At 39.4% G+C, this 23811-nt stretch overlaps 1 protein-coding gene across 7 annotated transcripts in view; it reads left to right on the top strand.

Moving 5' to 3' along the window:
• nhsb (Nance-Horan syndrome b (congenital cataracts and dental anomalies)) overlaps nucleotides 1-23811 on the top strand; it is a 60512-nt gene that overhangs the window by 16755 nt on the left and 19946 nt on the right. The window contains exon 1 of one of the 7 annotated variants that reach the window (XM_035999622.1): nucleotides 20844-21074. The exons of the other annotated variants lie outside the window; for them this stretch is intronic. Coding sequence (XP_035855515.1) covers nucleotides 21026-21074 — 49 coding nt within the window. The 5' untranslated portion in view covers nucleotides 20844-21025. Of the gene's footprint in view, nucleotides 1-20843; nucleotides 21075-23811 lie in introns of those variants that run through there. 7 annotated transcript variants of the gene reach the window in all.

Genomic DNA, 23811 nt, shown 5'->3' with positions numbered 1-23811 from the left:
CTTCAGTTATACATGCGATTTTCATTATTCCTAATCATATTGTCCCTTCAAAGACGATGAAGAAATCATGCCAATGTGGTCAAGGGGTCAGCTCATGTCATGGTTGATAAATGGAGCTAAGGTGCAGAGAGAGCCTGACTGTTGGCACATACACATTGTAACTGTCGGTCTCCACTGTTGATCGGTATGTTTGATGGTTTCGAAAATTATGTTTGACATCAACTTTAACCACTTGCAGACTGTTAGAACGACACAGTTAATACACGTCTCTTATGATAGTCCACTGCATTATACAGCTGCTAGCGTGACACATTTCCAGGTTGAAATAGGAAGTGGCTTAAGAAATGCTTAACATATACTGAAAATTCATTTTTCTGTGCATGTTAAAATTGAAAACTGCAGTATTTCTATTGATTATAACTCTTTATCACGACTTGCTTTTCTTTACTCTCATGTTAGTCCATAGTAGGCCCTCATCTATGCAGTTTAGTAAAAGAAGCATCTCGGCTGTCCGTCCGTTGCACTAAAATCATAGACTCCATATGGTTGGACTACACCGAGTATATGTTTTTAAAGCCACGTTCATATGCAAGCAGGGCCGTGGTATCAAAGCCTTTGAACAGATTTAGACAGTAAATACCTTGCTTAACTCCACAGTAAACAGATAGATTGGATAGGGCTGACACTGATCTCATTATGTTGTGTTCTTCCGTAGGAGAAGCAGGATTGAGAGCTTGAGTTTAGAGCTCATTAATAGAGCTGCATGAAAGCCTACTGCGGGAGGTCGTACATTTTTCCTTTTTCTTTACCATTTGAGTCATAGCACAACATTTTATACTTTGTTGTTTTTATTGAAACTAGTGGTCATTTCCCTTTGATAGCATTTATGTTTGTTGTAACTCAGGTCTTAGAAGGTGCAGAGTGTATGGTATTATTTGCACACTACCAGCTGTTGAGGCCTATTCAATAAATGGCACTGCAGAATTTCTGTCTGTGAATGACGCAGACCATTTAAACATCCTAAGTTTCTGTTTTTTTAAGGGAATATATTCGAATGTAATTCTTAAGCACACAAACCGTTTATTCAATGCACCCTTTTTATTTGTGATAACTATAAAATCTGGTAGTGCTGTACAAACTTTTCTTTTTCCAATTCTTGCAACAATGAAGTTCAATTCCAGTTTATGCCTGTTAGAGAAATAAGCACTGTATTTAATATCTATGGAGCACATGGTAATGGTTTTATAACCTGTAACATCACAATTTTGACCCTTCCCTTCATGTGTCTTTGGCTCATCGGATAGTTTCTGATCTCAAAAAATCTAAATGTAAATGCATGCAAGAGGCATTTGAAATCAAGACACGTTTGAAATCTGGAGGTGGTTTGAGATGCATTCTAGCTGATGTTAAAAGAGTGTAACTGCATCCTTCTCTCCAAGACACATAAGTAATCTTGAACTCATCCCACAGTGTAACTACGTCAGTAAGCAGTCTGTGGAAATATCCACTCGCTGTCTGATCCTTTTGACAACGGTAGCTAAAGTTACACCAGCGTTACACTTAAATTGTCTCAAAGCAGATAAAGAGGGTTAGAAATTCATGGGGTGTTGTGTTTCACAGTGAAAACACAGGATGAACAAATAATTAAATGTATGCAGTAAAGGGGTATATCCTCACTTTTTCAAACTTCTGAACTCCTAAAGGTTATGCTGACCTCAGCTGCCCTTGTGCCTGATGCTTTTTTATGCCTTTATCGCTATTGTTACCTTAGTCAAACTGTACTTTTTCAAGTAATTGACTTGAATTTTTTAGATTGAAAGTTTATTCTTGCCCTTGGAATCAGTACTTTATTAAACAAGCTCACCACAAGGTCCATTTAGTAGCTGTTCTGGAAATCGTATCACATGATGTTGCTCAGCAGATGGAGTATATGTAAGTGTTAAAAGTGACTATATGTAACTTTTTCATGTTTCTGAAGCTCTGTCATTTTTCATACAATGATCTAAAATGACCTGTAGAAGCAAACAAGACTAACCGGGTCCGATTTTTCCCGTGAAGTCACATGATTTACGGCAGGTAGACGGCGCTACAGTAACGCATTCTGATGGGTCATAGATTTCTTTGTAACATCGGAAGAGCCTGTGTTATTGTATCTAGCCAGGTAAAAGGTAGCAGGAGATTTCTTTATATAGGCCTAATTGTATTTTAATGTTATTTTAGAAGTTATCTGTTGTAGTTATGGCTGATACTGGGGTAGGACCATCACAGGAAAAAATAAATTAGCAATAAGCAAAGAACTAAAAGCTAAAAGGGGAAAGGGTAAGTGACGACGGGCGAAAACTCGAGTCAACTTCGGTCGGGCCAGGCTTTTAACAGATGGAGAAAATTACGGGATTGCAAATTATTCAAAACCCACCCAGAATTGGCCCTTGGGTATGTAATATGACTATTTCATTCATAAAATAACTTTACAATGCGCAATGTGGTTGTACGTCAGAAGCCTACTTTAAATCCCGTCCCCATTCCATTTATCTCGGACGGTTTATTCCTTTCAGTCCGTGTTAGTGTTGGCTTACTATTTTCTTTTCCCTTGTAACGTTACTTCTGTAAAGTGTCTGTGGATTTCATTAAATGCGCTTTATGAATCTAAGTTATTATTACGTTGGTTGCAACAACAAACTCTTAATGCTTTGGCTCGTGACACAGTAACAGTGATAACGTTACCCGGTATAGCTCACAATACATCCAGGCTAAGTTACCGTAACACTGGAAATGCAACAATGCAATGCAATCTGCAACTTAGAATAGACCTTTACGACAGCAGGTGTGGTAAAAACACTACCGCTTTTGTCCAAAGCGGCCACTAGAATCAGCACAAACTGAAATTTACATATGGCCACTTTAAAGGTCCTATGACATGCTGCTCTTTGGATGCTTTTATATAGGCCTTAGTGGTCCCCTAATACTGTATCTGAAGTCTCTTTCCCAAAATTCAGCCTTGGTGCAGAATTACAGCCACTAGAGCCAGTCCCACAATGAGCTTTCCTTAGGATGTGCCATTTCTCTGTCTGTAGGTTTAAATGCTATTGAGGAGGCTTGTTTCCAAGCCATGATGTCTCTCTCTTTCTCATGGGCAGGCCAAATGCTCTGGGTGGGCAAAGCAAAGAAATTATTGCCCCTCATGACATATCATGTGCTAGGGGAACTCATATTATTGTTGAAAAACCTCATAAAGTGATTTTTTAAAGTGAACTAGTTAGCTCTGTGGCTAGCAACAGTGTCGGAAAAGACATCTGCTAATCCTGTTACTATGTCTCTGTAACCCACTTAACTGGACCTTATTCTTGACTGACACATCAACAAACATATAATGCATTATCACAGCTAGAAATTAGAAATTATTGCCCCTCATGACATATCATGTGCTAGGGGAACTCATATTATTGTTGAAAAACCTCATAAAGTGAATTTTTCATGCCATGGGACCTTTAAATTTCAGGATTTGTTTTGCATTTTATGGACATATCCTCCCTGTTGTCTAAAACATTAAGACCAAAAGTTGAATGATTCTTTAGTTGAAACTGAAGTTCATTCTTGACCTAGGAAGCAATTCTTCCTTGTCACAACCTGGCACCATTACCCACAAGAAATGTATCAGACTTCACGCAGCTCCCTCTGGAGCCACAAAAGCCTTTATGCAACTTTTCTCACATATGCAGTAGTACTTCCCAAGACCTGTGACTAGTGTAAAATCATTTGAGTTCCCCTTTAAAACCAACATGGACAAGAAATCATCAGAAAAAGTAAAATCTACAATTCAATGACAACTGGGCTGCCGAGGATCAAAAGCTACTAAATGGTCCTTGTAGTGAGATTTCTTTGTCAAACACTTGAAGACTTTCCGAGCTGTTATTACCCCTCGCAGCCTGATTCTCTCTCTCACACACACACACACACACACACACACACACACACACACACACACACACACACAAACACACACTTTACTCCACTGAAATTTACTTGAACTCTGAGGGGATTAAATGCAAGTGAAATCCCCTGGTGGGGTTTAAAAGTGGGCTTTAAAGTCTGTGACTCTTTCAAAGCTGAATCGTTCAGTAGATTCAGGAGGTGATTATCCATGCGGCCATCCTCTGCCACCTCTTTACAAACTCAAACTGCTCACTTTGTTTTCATCTGAACTCAAAAGGATTGTGTTGTTATTTTTATGATACAAAACCTTTCAAAATGTCATTCAGTAGAATTTGAAATGGGTGAGACATTGATGGCACATTCAAAAGGTGAAGATGAATATGCTTTTTGTTAAATGCACCAAACACTATATTATCCACTGTTCCATGTGCTTGCTTAACATCTTCTATTTCTCTGGTCTTATAGTTTACTAGCCAGCCAGCTAAGTTTGCTAAAAAACTAGTTAGCTCTGTGGCTAGCAACAGTGTCGGAAAAGACATCTGCTAATCCTGTTACTATGTCTCTGTAATCCACTTAACTGGACCTTATTCTTGACTGACACATCAACAAACATATAATGCATTATCACAGTTAGTTGCCTGGAGAACAGCTAAAATAAGCCTACCAATGTTAAGGACGAATAGATATATTAAAGGGTTGGTTCACCAAAATATACTGTGTTTTTATATTTAGTGGTGAAGGGAAGTAAAGTGTGTGTGTGTGTGTGTGTGTGTGTGTGTGTGTGTGTGTGTGTGTGTGTGTGTGTGTGTGTGTGTGTGTGAGTGTGTGTGTGTGTGTGTGTGTGTGTGTGTGTGTGTGTGATACAGAGTATGTTATGTGTGTGAGGGGGCAGCGTGTAAGAGCAGAGCAATAAGGCCGGGGTTCTTCGAGGAGACTCACTCTCACTGTCACATCGATCAGACTACAGCATCACACACACTCATGCAGCCAACACCCCTCCTGCTCATTCTCTGCTCTCATTAGTGCCACTGTGGAGAGTAAAGCATGGAAATGAAGCAACAAGGCTGTTTAATAGATCGTTTTCGGAATAGTTCAAAATTTTTGGAAATACATTTATTCACTTTTATTTGCAGAGAGTTAGATGAGAAGGCCGATACCATTGGTATCAATCTTCTCATCTAACTCTCAGCAAGAAAGGAAATGAGCGTATTTCCCAAAATGACAAACTATTCCTTCAAGACTAAATCATTTGGCCAACCTCGTTCCTCTTCCCACTGAAGCCCTTAAAGCCTGAAACGTCTGCTGCAGCTTGCAACTCTTAATAATAGACCAAGTAAGAAATTCAGAAATAACAGCGTCAAAGTTAAAGATTCACACAGGTACACAGGCTTATGCAAAAAAAGCTGCTGAAGTGCAGGTGCTATTTATAATGCAATGACAATATGGGTACAGAATATATAATGGTCATTGTCTTTGTTCTGCATCAGCTCCTGGGAGGAGATTTAAAAAGGGGGCAGGGTAGATGTAACATAAAGGTGGCTGGAATTTTCAGTTGAAAGGAAATGTGTTATCTTTCAAACATGTGCATACAATTTATAAATAATCAAAAAACGTAACATACACGTTCATTTTATAGGCACTGAGACACACACACACACACACACACACACACACACACACACACACACACACACACACAGGGTGTGCCCAGCATCAGCGAGAATACTCTCTGCCTGCTCTTTTCCTCCTGGTGCCCTTATTGGTTCCTGCCCAATCCGACCATCCTATCACATCAGGCAGAGCGAGTCTGTGCATAGACTTGCAAATAATCTGCAGTTTTACAATAACACCACCACCATTATCTTTGATTCTTTCAATGTTTGTATCTCACTCTGTTACCTTCCAAAGAGTGGTGAAAATATATATTCATCATATATATATATATCCTACCTTACATAGAGCACATTCTATATTATATGTGTACATTATTCTATTTATGTGGCTTTGCAAAATGCATCTGTAAAAACTGTTGTTGTTTTCCTGAGCCTGTCATTTAGTAGAGTAGAGGCTTATAAAGCTGTAGTGAATTATTAAGCAGGGTGAATTATGGGGCTAGAGCGAGTAAGCGAGAGAGGGAGACAGAAAGAGAGAGAGAGAGAGGTCTGGACAAAAATAGGTCAACCTAGCAGTCGCAACCCAGGGAAGTAGAAATGATTCTCTCTCTGAGGAGGAGCTTGGTTTGCGTGTGTGTGTGTGTGTGTGTGTGTGTGTGTGTGTGTGTCAGGGGAGGCTGCGTATTTGTCAGTAGCTCACTGTGTAATGCTAATTCATATCCTACAACAAGCAATAAGAAGAAAGGTTCCCCCTTAAGCCACGAATGAGAGCTAAATGTCAATACAAAAGTAGATCTTGTCCGAAAAATAAATATACTCTAGAGACATCAGCACACACAAATAATTTGAGGTGTGACACAATTTGCATTAATGTAGTAATGATTATTTTTTTGTTAGTTTTTACAACTTTTACCAACCCCAAGTGGTGGAAAGTAACCAAGTACATTTATTCAAGTACTTTACTTAAGTAGAAATTTGAGGTACTTGCATTTGACTTAAGTATTTCTATTTTATACTACTTTATACATTTACTTAACTACATTTCAGCTGGAATTATTGTACTTATTTAACTCCACTACATTTATTTGACAGCTATAGTTGCTATTCAGATCAAAATTTGACATTTAAAAAAATATGATCATCTTACAAAATAAAACACATCGTTAAAGATTAAACCACTGGTTCCCAGTCTTTGTGACTTGTGACCCCTCTCAAAAATTCAGTGTCTAGTTGGAGCCTCCTTTCACAGTTCAGATATCTGAGTTGTTAGCAGTTCCACCAAAGAGACATTTCCCTTCTAAACTTCTCAGATGGTTTCATTTAAATAACTGTTAAAGGCCCAAAGAAGTTAAAGGGTTATTAGTTAATAGGGGCAACTATTATATAGCATTTTCAGGATAATACTTGTATTTTGTGTTTGTACTAGAACATGTTTACATGCTTTAATGATAAAAAAAATACATTTTATTTTTCTCATACTGCCCATGGCTTCTGCACCTGTATTCACCCTCTGTATGAGATGCTCTGTAGGAGCGCCTGTGTCTTTAAGCCCCCCTCCCAACAAAGCCCAGTCTGCTCTGATTGGCCAGAGTGTTTCCTGGAATCTGCGCTCTGCAGACACCACTGTTGTTTCCAAGGGGGTAAGCCTCTCCCCAGAACGCGTAGCTCCTATGGCGCCATTTTGATGCTACCAAGCCATCACCTCCCGTTAGCATTCCATTGACTGCCATTCATTTTGGCGCCACCTTGACAGCGAATAACTTTACATCTGAAGCATGTAAAGACTCTATTTGTCCATTGTTTATTTCTAAAGAAACACGAAAATGTATAAAAGGTTCCATTACCTTGTATCTCACGTTATGGCTCCATAGTAGACGTTTTTGTAAAAATAGGCTAACGATTATGTCATAACTACGCGACTTACTGCCGCATAGTAGAGGAATTGCCGTATAGTACAGGAGAAGCTCACAGGCAGTTTCGACTTACATTAGCTGTTTAAGTTTAATTACTAATGTTAACTAGCATTTTAGTTAGCAATAATTAGCCTGTGCCTATGTTATCTCCTTATATACCTACGCTCTCCGTCTCTGCAAGATTGGGAATGATTGAGATTTCTCTTGGCACAGCTACCAGAAGACTTCCAACTTTCAGACAGGTTGCTCACGTCACATTTACGTCTTCAAGCTCAGTTGGAGGCTGCGCAGTAACGCTCAGCCATCACCGGAAAAGTGCTTCTAATATCCTTCACTGGTCTCCGTCCAGAGCAACGGGATCTGTTGGTCCAGTTTATATACTGTCTATGGTTGTTTCACTAGCTAGTTGAAGCTGGAGCTACTGCAACGGAGTATATAGCAGGACTGTTTACTGTGAAAAATCACCAATAAAGGCTTCTAAACCAAATACTACACAACCAACATGACCCGAAATTGGGGAGAAATGACCAGCATTGGCCACCAAGATTACAGCTATCTTGCGTTAGCATGCAGCTACTTAATATTTAGCAATAGGCTAACGTTAGATATAAATGGAACAAAGCTTCACTTTCTACCGTTAAAAATTGCAGATAAAAGTTTATGAACCAAACACTACCCAGTTGGACATGTCATCAGCAGTAATGCGACCCAGAGAGAATTTAACAAATTGGCAGCCAAGATGACATTGTTTACAGCCATTAGCATGTAGCTACTGTAGTTAGCAGTGGACTCTAATAGAATATATATATATATATATATATATATATAATATAGTATATATACATAATGTAGTATTCTGTATTCTTGCACTGTATTGAATGTGAAACTATTTGTTGCCTTGCACGCCTACGCTTTTCTTGGCCAGGTCGCCGTTGCAAATGAGAACTTGGTTAAATAAAATGAAAAAATCAGCACTTTTACTTTTGAAGTAAATTTTAACTGTGTCCATAACTTTATCAGATAATAAGAACCATAAAGAGCACTGCGAAGAGAAGTCAAATAAGAGTTTAAACATTCTGTTACCTCTGCTGCTAACAGCAGCTAACATTCATGTTGAACTTTATAAAACCTGTTGATGAATTTTACAACGTAAAAATAAATGCTGTATCTCTTTTGGATCCATACAGAACCACAGTGCAAAATACTTAATGGCAGTTTTAGAAAGTATTTTCCCTGAAGCAACAGTTTATGCACTTAATGTAGGGTTTGGTGACATTCATCACATCAAGATAAGAAGGAAGAGTACAAGGAAGGAAACACACAAAGAAAGAAAGAGGGTGTATGACATGACATATAAGGGTGTCTTAAGCACTCGGGGAACGGGATGTAGTATGGTTAAATGTAGCCTATTAGGTTGTTTTAAACTTTTTAGATACTGCCAAAACTTTGAAGCATATCAAATATCATTGTATACAGTAACATTAGGGGCCTAGCCCTAACCATTAAAAACAGCCCCAGACTCAAAGTACACAAACGTATGTGGCCACTTTTGGATATAGATACACTATATACAAAAAAAAAAAAAAAAATATAATATATAATATATATATATATATATATATATATATATATATATATATATATATATATATTTATTTATTTGGGGGGACAATATAGTGTATAATGTGTTTTTATAGTGAGAAAAAATACTTTCACAACTATTGTTACCTTGTGAGCATCAAGGGGGGAAAAGCTCACCTGCATTCACCTTATCAGCAGGTCGGCATGTTCCATTGAGGACATTGTCAGTAATAATTCTGGAAAGTTGATAATGACATGAAGTTTATATTTCACAAATGTTGGATTTTCATATTATATATATATTGTACATATTTAGAATGACCATAATAAAGGGATATAACATTTATATAAAATATAACTTAACAGTTACATGCATAGATAAAATGGGAATTTGTACAATTCTTTTAAATACTCAAAAATATTAGAGTTTGGTTGGTAGAGAGTAAAAAATGTATCAGGTGGGTGGGGTTGTGCTGCGGAAATTTAGACTCATGACCTCAGTTATCCTGGCTACGGCCCTGCTCATCCATGTACCAGTATTTAATAAAAATACATGCATTTCTTGAAAATAACGTACGTACATTGCATTATTTTCCAAATCCAGTCAGACTGCTCAATTCAGGTCTCTGATTTATCATCTATGTGTAATCTTCTGCGGGCTCTTATGGCTGCTGTTTACATCATAATCCTGCTTGTGCTATACTGCAGCACAGACAGAAGCAGTTCAACGAGAGTTCAGAAGCAGACAGTAGTTGTTTTTTTTTTGTTTCATACTGTGATTTTACTCTGTTATATATTTTTTAATCATGAATAGTAATATTGGCTGCAGAGGAAGAATCACAATATTTTATGAGCCATCCGTCCTGTTGGGAACAGTTCCACCAGTTGTTACCAAACAGCTAAGGGTGTTACCACCGAGCAGAGCAGAGTGTCACCCCGCCCTGTGTGAGACCGAGTGTGTGTGGAGGGATGAATTCTGTGTGTATGCATGTGTGATTGTAATAATATACTTTTGTGTTTGTGGCTATGGGTGTGTGTACCTATGCGATGATGTGATCTATTTTCTGTGTTTGTGTGTGTGTGTGTGTGTGTGTGTGTGTGTATAAGGGGGTGAAGAGGTTTATATGTAGGTCTGTAAAAGTGAGAGAGAGAAGCATGACCTACATTTGGCAAAGCTCATCGTATAAGCATGAAACTGCCTAACATCACCCCAGAGCTCCTCAGCACAGAGCCACACGATTGGCTGCTTTCAGCTTCAGCCTGACAACAGCACTGGCATCACCCAGGGGGAGGGGGAGGGGGAAGAGAGAGAGAGAGAGGACAGGAAGGAGGCACATACATGAAATCCAAAAAAAAGATGCAAATAGATGATTGGATGGAGAGAGAGAAAAGAGACGGAGAGTGTGAGAGTGAAGTAAAGGATATAATTAGAGACAGTGATGCTGACTATGTGTGTGTGTGTGTGTGTGTGTGTGTGTGTGTGTATGTGTGTGTGTGTGTGTGTGTATGTGTGTGTGTGTGTGTGTGTGTGTGTGTGTGTGTGTGTGTGTGTGTGTGTGTGTACTTGTATTACTCACATTTTGGGGTCAAAAATAGGTTTAACACAGTCACGTATGTTTTGTCACCACCCGTTTGGGGACAAGAAGGGGGTTAAGACTTGTTTTTGGATCTAGGGATGGCAATGTCAGTCAGTCGGTCTGTCTGTCTGTCTGTCTGTCTGTTGGTCCACCACTTTGGTCCAGACTGAAATATCTCAACAACTATTTGAAGGATTGCCATGGCATTTTGTACAGACATTTATGCTCCCTAGAGGATGAATCTTCATGACTTTGTTAATCCTTTGACTTTTCCACTAGCGCTAGGTTCAAATTTGTGGTTTTGAGTGAAATGTTGTGAAACTGTTATAAGGATGCAATGAAATTTGGTGCACACATCCATGCTCCCCTGGAGAATGAATTTTACTTGGGTGAACCCTTCACTTTTTATCTAGTGCTATTATCAGCTCCATTTTTTAATTTGTTCACATCTTTACTTCATGACCAAACACTGCAAAAATAATGACAGTCCTATCAGCCTCAGCTGTACTTTGTGTTTATTGCTGAATAGCAAATGTTAGCATGCTAACACGCTAAACTAAGACAGTGAACATGGTAACCATTATACCTGCTAAACATCAGCATGTTAGCATTGTCACTGTAAGCTTGCTGGCATGGCTGTTTGGTTAAGGTTATGTTTTGGTTCATGTTAGGCTAAAGGCTAAGCGTGTGCATGAAGATTCCAGGGATCCCCTAAGTGACAAAAACAAGTTTCTGTGTGCATATGCTATATTTGTGTGTTTGTGCGAAGATACTGACTTTGGTGTCTTTGGTCATGTGAGCTGTCACAATAGAGTGGGGATTTGTAGCAAGGCACATCTAGAGCTGACACACACACACACACACACACACACACACACACACACACACACACACACACACACACTCCCTCTTCTGCCTCTGTGTCCCACTCTCTCTCTCTCCCTCTCTCTCTCTCTCTCTCTCTCTCTCTCTCTCTCTCTCTCTCTCTCTCTCTCCCTGAGATCCCCAGGCACAAGGCATTATGGGAATCACTCTGGCATGGCTCTCGCTCTCACAGCTCTAATCTTTTAGTTGTTTCCATAGAAACGACTTTGTTCACTCAGTTGATAACTGTTGGATGGTTTCTAAAGCTATAGAAGAATGTCCTTACCCAACATAAACCTCCCCCACAACCTGATAACAGTCAGTATGTCTTAGTCACTGTAGACTCATTGATTCGATAATTATAAATAATAAAACGTCAGTATTGATGATGCCAGGCACGAAGGGCCAAAATAACTGCATCCAGTTGATTTTTTTTATTACAGGATTGAGAATGATCTACCGTTCACTACAAATCACATTATTGTGTCATCACCTCTGCAAAATGATAGCTAAGTCACAGATCACATGCTTCTAGGAGGCAAGGCAGGTCAGAGTTGTTAGGTGATGTGTTTAGTGAACTAACAGCCCAATTTCAAGTTGAGGTAGCAGTAGCAGACCGCCTTCTGTTGTCAGGTACAGCATGTTGGTGTTTCCTCAGTTGCCTCAGAAGCCCTTACCCCTCCCTTCTCTCTCTCTCTCTCTCTCTCTCTCTCTCTCTCTCTCTATATATATATATAAATATATTACTACTGTATACTGTATATATCTCTCTCAGGCTCTCAGATGTGACATGTCCACACACACACGCGCACACACACACACACACACACACACACACACACACACATTTAATTTGAAAGGCTGGATTAAAAAATAAACAATAAATAGTCTCACAAACAGATGTGCATATACCTGTACACCCACATTCCCACTATGACCAGCGGTAGGAGTCTTCCTCAACACACGCACAGCAGGAGATAGCCTGCTCCCTGCATGTGCCGGTTTCCATGGAGACACACAGTTAAAAATAACATGGGCGATGGCTTGTCTCGTGCCATTCCACCAACATGCATGAAGCATTTACACACACACACACACACACACACACACACACATACTGTTCCATCATCATTGTTGGCATGATAGTGGCGTTTATTCCTGCCCTCCTGCCGTTGGTCTAAACAGAGATGATGTCAGAGGTTATGTTGTGAGATGAAAACAAGACGCCTTCTGTAGTGCTGTAAAGTAAACTCTTAATGACTACTTCAAGTTAAGTTATGCTATAGTTAGTTGAGAACTATGCTGTTTGTGGGCTCTAAGGATAACACTGGCAAGTTATGTATTTTTCTTATTGAAAGCAAAGACCAAAACCAACAATGTGTTATGCCAGGTTCAGACAACCCGGTCTCATGCCAGTTCGTGAAATGGTCACGTTATTTTGATTTATTGATTTGTGTACAGGTCACGATTTTCTTGTTTATTTTGTGTAGGACACGCCAACTACAACGGGACGGTTGTGGTTAGGAAGAGAATAACGCGGAAAGGAACTGCAACATGCGGGGCGCGACCCCCGGTCTCCGGGGTGAAAGTCCTGTGTTGTTTGACCCATCTACCATCCCAACCAACCTCCCTGTGCAGATTTTCGCCTTATCAATACTACTCGCTACCGTAATCGTTCTGTGATCACGACATATGCTTCCCATTGAAATACATTACTTTAAAATTTGTGCTCACCACACGAAAATAACGACATTAACGTGTTCAGTACACAAATCAATAGATTCAATAACGTGACCATTTCACGAACTGCCATGAGACTGGGCTACTGTTACTGCTACACAATATTTTTGTCTGTTCAAATGGTCACTGGGTCAGATTAGGCGATTATAGAGTTATACATTCTTGCTTTGACTTGGCCCGAGAGACATGACAGACCAATCGTTGTTTACGATCTTTCACAACCTGCAAAAACTTCTCACTCACTAGTCTTTTTGTCGGGACGTCATGAGGCGTCCCAAATGCGGCGTCAGTAGTTGTCTACTATGATTCACTGCTCAGGGTTATTCATTTGGACAACAATGGAGCTCTACAGCACATAGATAAACTATCAGGCTTTGGCTACAAATACAATACTTGTTAGTAGGATCAATTCATTGTTGGTTTTGGTCTTTTCATGGTTTCATTGACAAAATAGGAAACATGTAGAATATCACCTGACTAATCCTTTAACCGAAGCTCTGCAGGTCAAAGTCTGTTATCTGGGATGAAGATAATTGTACTTGTCTGAAGACAATGTTGGACAGGAAAAGAAAACGTATTGCTACCATGCAAACATATTAGTACGCCTCACTTGTCAGATTTTTTATTTCCTTACAATTATTCAATAGTTTTTTGCTTCTTGACTTCCTCAAATAAAAATAAAAAAGGAAAGATTGCAAGGTTGATCTGTTCCCCACTCTGCCCCATGAAGGCTGTAACACAGGTATTGCGCCATTATGATGTTTTAAGAAAAATAATCTCTGATTCAGAGTAGTGTCCCATATCAAACTTGAAAAAGAAACAGAAGATAAAGACAGCAGGTTTAACACTTGGAGCTAGGAGTCCCAAACCCACAGAGGACAGCGTTAATAAAACCAGCTACTACATAGCATTAGCCCAAATGTCACAGAGCAATCAGAGGACAACATGTATTTGATTTGTGATCCATTTGTGTTCCATTCTAGTGATCAGGGTTATTCACTAAAATCCATGTTAAGTAACTTATGCAAGCAGACAAATGTACAGCGTGCCACTTACCAGGCATAACAGTTAATCCATACCCAAAGACCCCATGCAACCCCTCTGGTACCTCAGGCACTGTTTGACAATGTGTGTGTGTGTGTGTGTGTGTGTGTGTGTGTGTGTGCGTGCGTGCCACTTTTAAGATTGACCGTATTTTCGGTCAAATGGCCTTTTGAATGGGAGTGCTAGGAGTACTACTATGACCGCATCGCATCAAAATCACTATTTTTAAAACACTAAGAAGGCTCGACACAACATGAAACTTTGCTCGAAGTATCACCAGAGGATCTGCACAGCATTAAGAACATTGTTTGTGTACACAGACACTTTTTGACTGGCAAAATGGCGGCGAGCAGAAAAAACAACTGCTAAAGTGGGTTGTTCAAAACCTTTCTTTTTAGTAAACTCTGTGTACACAATCAATGCTCGAGTTCATGTGTAGAGCAGGGCGATTCTGATACGATCATAGTAGTGCCCCTAGTTCTCCCATTCAAAAGGCCATTTGAGCGAAAACGAAAATACGGTCAATCTTAAAAGTGGTGCTTCCGTCCTAATTATGCTTTTAAACGAAAGTTAGAATCGGGTACATTCACAAAAAGACCCTAGGTTGCATTTTGACGAGAGTTATGCTTTAATTTGGATGGGGGGAACATTTCATAGAAATGAGGGAACATAGAGAGCCAAAGTCACGCCCTTCTACTTCCGGTCCATGGGACCTACAGTATCTTTCGAAAAAATATGAACGGTAGTGAACAGGGAGAGGCAAATCATTTTTTGATCCCGTTTGAATTGAGCCATGGATTACAAATATGATGTTCGTAAATTTAAAAGATAATTTTTCAACCGAAGAAAGTCTCAGTTAGCCGTAGGTTTGTCATATGACCACTTAGTTTTGTGTGAAACCGCTCAGTGAACTACATCTCTCGTCTCACACAATTTACGTCACCTAGCTTGATCCTCAACTTGCTCGCTAGCTAGCTTAGCTCTGTTCCACAACACATGTAACGTTATCTTACCTGATGTGTTTTATCCAGTGAAGTGTTTTCAGCAGATCAAGAAGAAGAACAAGCAAGATCCGCTGCTCATTTGAGTAATGTACATCCCCGTTACGATACACAGAGACATCGTAGCTTCAGCGAGACATCATCCATGCGACTTTAAAGTGTGTAGTCTTTCTAATTACGGATTTTCACAGTCTTACATACTTCAACAGTTTAACAATAAACTGAGACTTTCTTGACTTGCGAAATTATCTATTAAACTGATGAACATCATATGTGTAATCCATGGCTCAATTCAAATGGGATCCAAAAAGAATTTGCCTCTCCCCGTTCACTACCGTTCATATTTTTTCTGAGTTAAGGTCCCATGGCGATCCACCGGAAGGGGAGGGACTTCGCCTCTCTATAGGGCTGAGGGAACACAGGACACAGGGCCTAATTTGGGGGAAACCCTTGAGGGAACATAGGGCTGAGGGAACATAGGGCTGACCCCCTTTGAACATTGTATTTGTCTGCATGTTTCCAAACAAATACAATGTTCAGAAAAAAGATAAAGGAATTACTATTGACCAATTAAAATAGATTTTTTTTTCATGCTACTCTATTATTCTCTCCATATTTCCTTCCCTGATTACTGCCTCTTTAGGAACAATGCTGCAATATTGATGAGAAAATAGAGAAGCATCACAAACATTTCAGCAAGGAGAGGAGGCCCTACAACAACATGAAATGATAAAACGTTGATCTCCTGCTGCTGCTTTTCTCCACTGACAGAAATGTAATGTTGGATTTTGATTTGTTCTGTTAATGATTTTGTGCGTCACATTGAATGCAAAGTAGATAGGCTTTAAAACCCTTATTTCCAAATAACTACAAAATATTTTTTCTTTTGCCAGGCAGGCAATTGTTTGTGTACTGTATATTCAATTAAGCACTACTACTTAAGTCATTGAGCCAAAAAAAACAACAACAATAATTTACTGAGGTTAAAGACTAAAGTTAACAGAACATATGTGCTTGGTAACCAGTTACACTTAATATTTAATTGTACCCTTTGCAATTTTCATTAATGCATTTTCATTATTTTTGGTTAATACACATATTGGGTTTCAAAACCATATCTCTTATATCTGGCTTATTCACTATATTGTAGGGAGTTATGTAAAAATCAATACCACTCTTAAATTTGAAGCTACAGCCAGCAGCCAGTTGGCTCTGTCCAGTTAAGAAATCGAGCTCCAAGCAGGTTTATTATAGTAGACTATAAGTGAAACTAAAACAAAAATAAGGAGTAATAAATATTTTGTAGTAAACTGAAAATAAAGAAAAACTAAAACTATATTGCCTGGTTAAAAAACTAATAAAAATAAAATAAAACGTAACGTAATGTAATTCACATAAATTCATTTCAGTTTGTTTTTTATTAATAATAATTAATTAATATTTTACTACTGAAAAAAGAAGACAGCATGAATGTCAACTCTTGTGACAATATACCGAAGATTAAACATTTAACATGTAGGCCATTCTCCGACCATATATTTTGTATGTACATGTAGCTACATTCTTCTGAGTCATCATAACTGGCCTGTACAAAACAAACTAAAACTAATGTAAAACTAAAACATAATATATGAAAAATAAAACTAAACTTTTCTGAAAATCTGAAACTAAAACTAGAATACACACTGAAAACTAAAACAAAACTTACATGAAAAAAAAGAAAAAAATTCAGAACTAAAATAAAAACTATTTAAAAATTCTTGCTACCAAGATCTTTATAGGACACTATTTAAACAAATGAGATACAACGCATTGATTAGTGAGCTTTAAAAATATGTTAGTACATGTCACGAGAGACATGAGAGTGATATTGATTTTCTTATCTCTCTAACTAGCCTAAGTAAAGAAAGCAGGTAAGTGCATTTACGAAAATGTGAAACTATTTCTTTAACAGAAAATAGAGAATGGATGAGTGTTCTATTACGATGGCAATGCAGTATTTCCAGCCACTACATTCCACAGAGTAATGACCTTATTTTCTCCATTAAGATGTTTACAACAGTATGCACACATTTGGTTGGCTTATTTTTCAGTTGGATCATCCCTTCTTTCGGTCTTAATATATAGACACAATGTGATAAACATATGGCAGCACTCACAAATCCACCAAGCACTTTCAGTACACACACACATTCAGCATTAGGGCTGTGCTCGAATGAAGGAATTCGTAGTCGACTAACACTCATTCAATTGTATCGACTAATCGATTGGTTGATTTAATCGACAGATCTGTAATCTGCATGTTTCTCTGCAAAGAGTCATGCAAAAGCACCACTTTAATTCTTGTGTTTACCAGAGATGTGCTCGTACGTTTCTTGGAAATAAGTAATTCAGCATGAAAAAAGCATAAAACATGACTAATCGACTAAAGAAATCTTAGTTGACTAAGACCAAAACGACCGATTAGTCGACTAATCGACTAAGAGGGGGCAGCCCTATTCAGCATTGTCTCGGACTTTGTGTACTGCTCATGCTGCGCCACTGAGAGGCAGCACAGGAGCAATATAGATTCTCTCTCTCTAGCTCATCGAGGTCATCATGTCTGTGACATGGTGGGTGCTATAAGAAAGACTTTTGGATTTATTGTCAGACGTTGTGACTCACCTCTGCTAGCCGTTACAGAAATGCTTTAAACCATTATAAAAACGTGCAAACACACACACACACACACACACACACACACACACACACACACTTGTTATTAACATGAATGTTGTGCCAGTCAGAGGGACAGAACAGAGGGATTGAGGAGGGAGGCTGAACAATAGAGCAGGTGTGCAGCTGGGAAAAGAGGGATGGGAGAAGGGAATGGGGGTAGTATGATTTATTCATTTAGTGTGAAAGGGGGACACAGACACAAATCTAGAGACAAATATAGAGAAAAACAGAGGGGGCAGGAATAGAGGTATTTTATACAAATCAAAAAAGTATTGAGCGTGAGTCCTTCATAAAAACAAGTCTGTAAAAGTGTGTTTTAAGTGACTTAAAAGATGATACTGATTGAGTGATTCGGCCTAAGCTCCCCAGACAGGACAAGCCATTATCCAAGAGGCTACGATGCAGCTCATATGCGGTTGAAAGGTCTGTGATCCGGCCAGGCGCGTAGTCAGTAATGGGCCAGGGCGGCACTGGCCTGCCCACTTTACTCACTGGCCCGTCCAGCCAAGTTTGATCAAAATACGTTTTGTTATGAAAAATACTCAAATGTATGTAAAAAAAAAAGAAGAAATAGTAACAGAACTAGTTATGTGTGTTTAATGTGTCTTCTCTTCTGATTAAAACAAAACTGTTTAAACCAAAGAATAAGGATCAAACAATTAGGAAGCCTTTGGAACGTAGTTGGTTGCTATGGTAACAACAGGCAGACTCTCCGGGCTGCCTTCAGCAGCTAACGTTAGCTAGCTGGCTTTTTTGGACAATGTACCATGGATGTGTTAAGCAATGTACTGTTAAAAGTTACAGCTACAACAATGGCTTCTCTTTAAGGTGGTATGGACAGTTTTCTTGGATGGAATACAGTGTAAATAAGGACAAGCTTTTCTGCAGCATGTGCAGCCATTTCCCCAGCGGAGCTGACAGCCGATCAGAGAGAGTGGAGTTTGTTTGAGTGCTGGCCCTCACAGAGGGAACATTAAGTTAAAGGTGTTTCATGCTTCTTGCGTTATTATTTAACTAACCTAGTCACCTTCCTATTTAGTAAGAAATCGTGAACACTGATGATGGCTTCTAGCCGAAACGCGTTTGTGTTTTGCCCACATTAAATAAGAAGACAACTAATCTGTGAGTGACATAGTTTTTTGTTTTCTTTGATCCTGTCACTGCCGTGGACTCAATACACTGGCTAAGATTTGCTTTGCTGGAAGTTTTCATTCTTTGATTTGCTGGTACTACTGTTGGTAGTGCATTTGCTGCTCATGATCTGACCATAGTCCTGAAGCAACAATGCTGTTATGAATGCACAAAGGATATGTTACATGTGCGATTTCTGTCTGATGTAGGCTATTCTATGTCATGCAGTATGTAAACGCCTTCTCTGCTTTTTGGGTTCATGTTTAGTTGCCACTTTGTGCAATAAAATGGTTAATTTTTATAACAGTGCTGTGCAGAGCCAGTGCTGCTGGTTCTGCCGGTGCAAATATATTTTAGCCTGAATAGGTTAAAATCAACAGGTTTTTGTCTATATTGTTGTGTACAAACTTTTTAGACTGAGCTTTGTTGGTTGAGCATGTTGTAGACAGTACTGCTATTGCCGTTGTAATGCAGTATGTTGGAAGGTAAAAATTTCAGTTTGTCCTTTTTGCTACTTCTACGTCTTTTTGAAAATGGCCCCATCACTTTTGTACTGGCCCGCCCAAAATACTATTTCTGCCTACACCATTGGATCTGGCCCTGATGTTTCATAGATCACTCAGTACCACGACAAGCTATTAAAGGCCTCCCAGAAGTCCGGTTTAGAGAAACTGCTGCAAATAACTCAGGCAAGCCACAAGGAACGTCTGTACATTGACATGTAATAATCACAACGCATTGTTCTCCGTTTGTCCTGATGTTTAACACTGCAGTGAAACGCGTGCAGACACGTGGTGGGTTTGCATGTGCGTGTGTGTGCAGATATTTTCGATGTGTCTGAGTCGTTCCCGGCCACAGCGGGAGGCTGAAAGCTCCTCGAGCAGATTGCCGGCTATGCCAGCTCTACTCCAAAATCAGTGAACTGCCAGAGCTCCAGATTACAGCAGATTACCAGGCAGGGTGCTCGTACACTGTGTCTCTCTGTGTGTGTGTGTGTGTGTGTGTGTGTGTGTGTGTGTGTGTGTGTGTGTGTGTGTGTGTGTGTGTGTGTGTGTGTGATGCTGTATATTTTGCAACCGCATGGGGTGTTGACGCCTCATAAACAGTGTAGACGACATTTTCTTGATGTTGAAACTGCATGGTAGAGAATAATTTGTTTCCAGCTTTTCAAATTATCGCCTGAAATGTCCAATTTCTGCGTCATTGTTTGAAGGTTTGACTATTTGACTGTAAAAATAAAAAAATAAAATGCTTTTACACCAACATAAAGTCAGGTGTTCTCACACTCGCACACAGTCTAAATGTATGTGTCACACAGTCATCATTCTTTGGTGGCAGCAATAGAAGGATTGAACATGAGATACATATTCCCAGCATGTGGTGGATTAATACATTAATACTTTGTGGCTGAACCCCTCCCGCCCTCCCTTAACATATTACTGCATCATAAAGAGATTACGGTCAGGGTTCTACCATCTGACAAGCGCGGACGGGGGTGACTCATAGACACAACAGAGACAGGACAGAGAAGTGTTTGACTTTGTGATGAAGCACAGGTGCATCATAACTTGTTTGATGTAGCTTTTGGCCTGGCCAAAGTGAAACATTCACATGACATATTGAAAAATGAGAAAAAATTGTGTTGAGTGACATGTTGGGTCAGCTGAAGGGAGGAGAAAGCAGGGACAGCAGGTGGGTTGGGTGAGGAGTAGTAGGGGGAGGGTCTGTGTCTGCAGATGTTGCTTGTCTGGATGTTGGAGATGCACAGAAATGTTTCGAAAGGTCTGCAGGAGTAAATAAGGGGGCGTTACTGAGAGACAGATGACAAGGGGTCTGCAGGAGAAAGGGAGGAGCGACAGGGAAAGACAAAAAGGAGGAAAAGAAGAAGAGAGAGTAGACAGCTGCTGACCATGGCTTTGGCTTGTCTGGGTCTAGGCTGCGCCCCTGTGCGATCCAAAGGTACTGTCTGGAGCATCAGTGTATTCCTTAAAACCTGTCATTACCTCTTTAGTTCCTGTTATCATTGTTTATACTGTGAAATTACTTTTAATCAAGATAGGAATGTGATGATAGTGTCATGATGTGATGGCACCCCTGTGGCAATGTTATAAGCTCACTGTCATCTACCAGGAACAACAGTTATTATTCTGTCTGTGTTATGCTGTGCTAAACTTAGTCACAACAATTATTAGCTATTTTAGCTAATAAATCACCTTTACGTCACTGTCTGTACACACTACAGTGATGTGGGCATGAGGTTGTTTAATTATCAACTTAAATTATGTGTGATTAAAATTAATCTGCAAAAATTGACTAGCTACTGAGAATATTTCCCAGTTTTCTGAGTCTTCATTGAAGAGTTAACAAGGTGATGCAGTATAGACATGACAGCGTGGAATAAGATCCTTTTAACAACAACGTGCAAGTGGATGTTGAGCTTTGATTATGTATTTTGTTGTATTCCACTAAGCTCAGCCAGTGGGGAGTTAATGTAAAACTATTATCCCTGAAAAATGTGCTGTTCCTGCAAAAGTTGCAACAGTTTGAACAATGTTTCTGCTAGATTGAACTGCTTATATCAATCTAGAAAATTAATATTAGTAGTGTTGATGAGATGAGGTGGTGCGTGGTTTGACTGCTGAGCCGTTAAAGGCAGACTAACAGTGAACAATTTTTCCTCTGCAGAACTGACCAGCTAGTGTTTCTTATATAACAGCTGTCTACTATGACAAGATTCTGCAGCTACTGCCATAGGGAGTGTACTGCCTGACCTAGATACACCCTAATACATTCTCCACTAATGACTTACATTCACTCACATCTGGACCAGAGAAAGACACACACAGAGAGAGAGGGATACAGAGAGAGACACATCTTAATTTAAGCCAAAAAGACACACTTCATTTCAAAGCACTAAAAACCCAAGAGCTGAATCCTGAAAACAGTCCCCTCAGTCAGCTGATGGTGAAGCTAACAAACCAGGCTCCCATCAGCACTGGTTCAAAACAACACAACAGAACAAAACAGATTAAGAATCATCCAAAAGATCAATATTTAGAACATTGGAAAAGTCAAATAAAAGCACAAAGTAGACTAAGTTGTTATTTGACTCTTAACAGAGAATATAAATTGGCTGAGTATCTGCACACTGTCAGAGATCTAAAGCAGAGACGGATCCTGACTAAATACAGGCTCAGTGACCACCAACTGGCCGTAGAGACAGGAAGACTCAGACAGACATGGCTGCCCAGAGAGGAGCGTATATGTGCTCACTGCTCAACCGGGGAGATAGAAACAGAGATACACTTTCTCCTCCACTGTGAAAAATTCTCTTCACTAATAGCCCAAAAAATAGGAAATTTCCCAATGTTAACATCAGAAAAGAAGCTGGTAGTTCTTCTAGGAGAATGGACAGCAGCTCCACTGGCAGCTAAATATATATCTGCCTGCCACAACCTGAGGGACTCACCACTATAAGATCCCAACATTACAGATTGGTTTTGGATTGTACAGTAATTATATTGTACAAAACTGTTAAGTATTATATTCTGTTATGTAATTGTTTTGTAATGTAGTGTGTTGTATAAGTATCAGTGCAGTATATAATCTATGTGACACCTACTGTATGTATTTAATATGTGATATGTACTGCATATACAGTTCGTATATGCATTTTCTGTAAACTGCTTTGGCAACATGTTTTCTTTGTTCATGCCAATAAAGCAGAATTGAATTGAGAGAGACACACAGAGAGAGACAGAGAGAGAGAGAGACACAGAGAGAGAGACACAGAGAGAGAGACACAGAGAGAGACACAGAGAGAGAGAGACACAGAGAGAGACACAGAGAGAGAGAGACACAGAGAGAGACACAGAGAGAGAGAGACACAGAGAGAGAAATACAGAGAGAGAGACACAGAGAGAGAGGGATACACAATCATATAGCTGTGCCAGAAAGAGAAAGAGCGATATTAAAGCAGTGACATGTGGAGAGTCAGTGTTCTCATTGCAAATGTCATAGATGACTGTGCCTGGTTGTGATGTTTTTTTTTATAGTTTGTTGGCACTGTTTTTTTATACTACAGTGTGTCCTCTGTGCATAACAGAAGAGCTGGAGCGGCTTACTGGCTTGCTGTGTTCCGAAACTGACCCTCGTACCATAATTTTATTTTAGAATAGCTCTTGTTCTCTGTCTCCTTGTTTTTTCTCTTCTTCTTCCCCTACATGTTGGTGTATCTCAGAAACCATAAAAGTCTACATCAGCCAAGGATTGCAGATAAAACTCATGCATCACTCAGGTAATAAAAATCAGACCCATTAGCCAGATGAGGCTGGAGTTGGGCCATTTTACATTTTAGCCAATAACTCACCAACTGTACATCACGCGCTTAAAACGTTTGTGTGGACACTGACAGTTGTTAGTTGAGTTGGCTCTCCTTACACCACACCACATACAAGTTCACAAATTTTGGCCAATCTGGCTTTCTTGATTTTGCAGTGCTTCAGCAGAAAAATACTTAGTAACTTCTTGCTAGTTTGTAAGTTTATATGAAGTCCCTTTGTTGCAAATACGATTTGGCTATATGTTTTCCCATACTATGATATGTTATCAGTGAATTTCCTAGGGTCAGGTTGATCAACATAAACGACTGTCCACTATCATCAAACCGAATTTGTCCCAGTCTATTGATTACTCC

Source organism: Sander lucioperca, chromosome 3, assembly GCF_008315115.2.
Source record: "Sander lucioperca isolate FBNREF2018 chromosome 3, SLUC_FBN_1.2, whole genome shotgun sequence".
Classification (NCBI taxonomy): domain Eukaryota; kingdom Metazoa; phylum Chordata; class Actinopteri; order Perciformes; family Percidae; genus Sander; species Sander lucioperca.
Note: the sequence above shows the minus strand (reverse complement) of the source record. Positions and strands in the feature narration are given on the sequence as shown.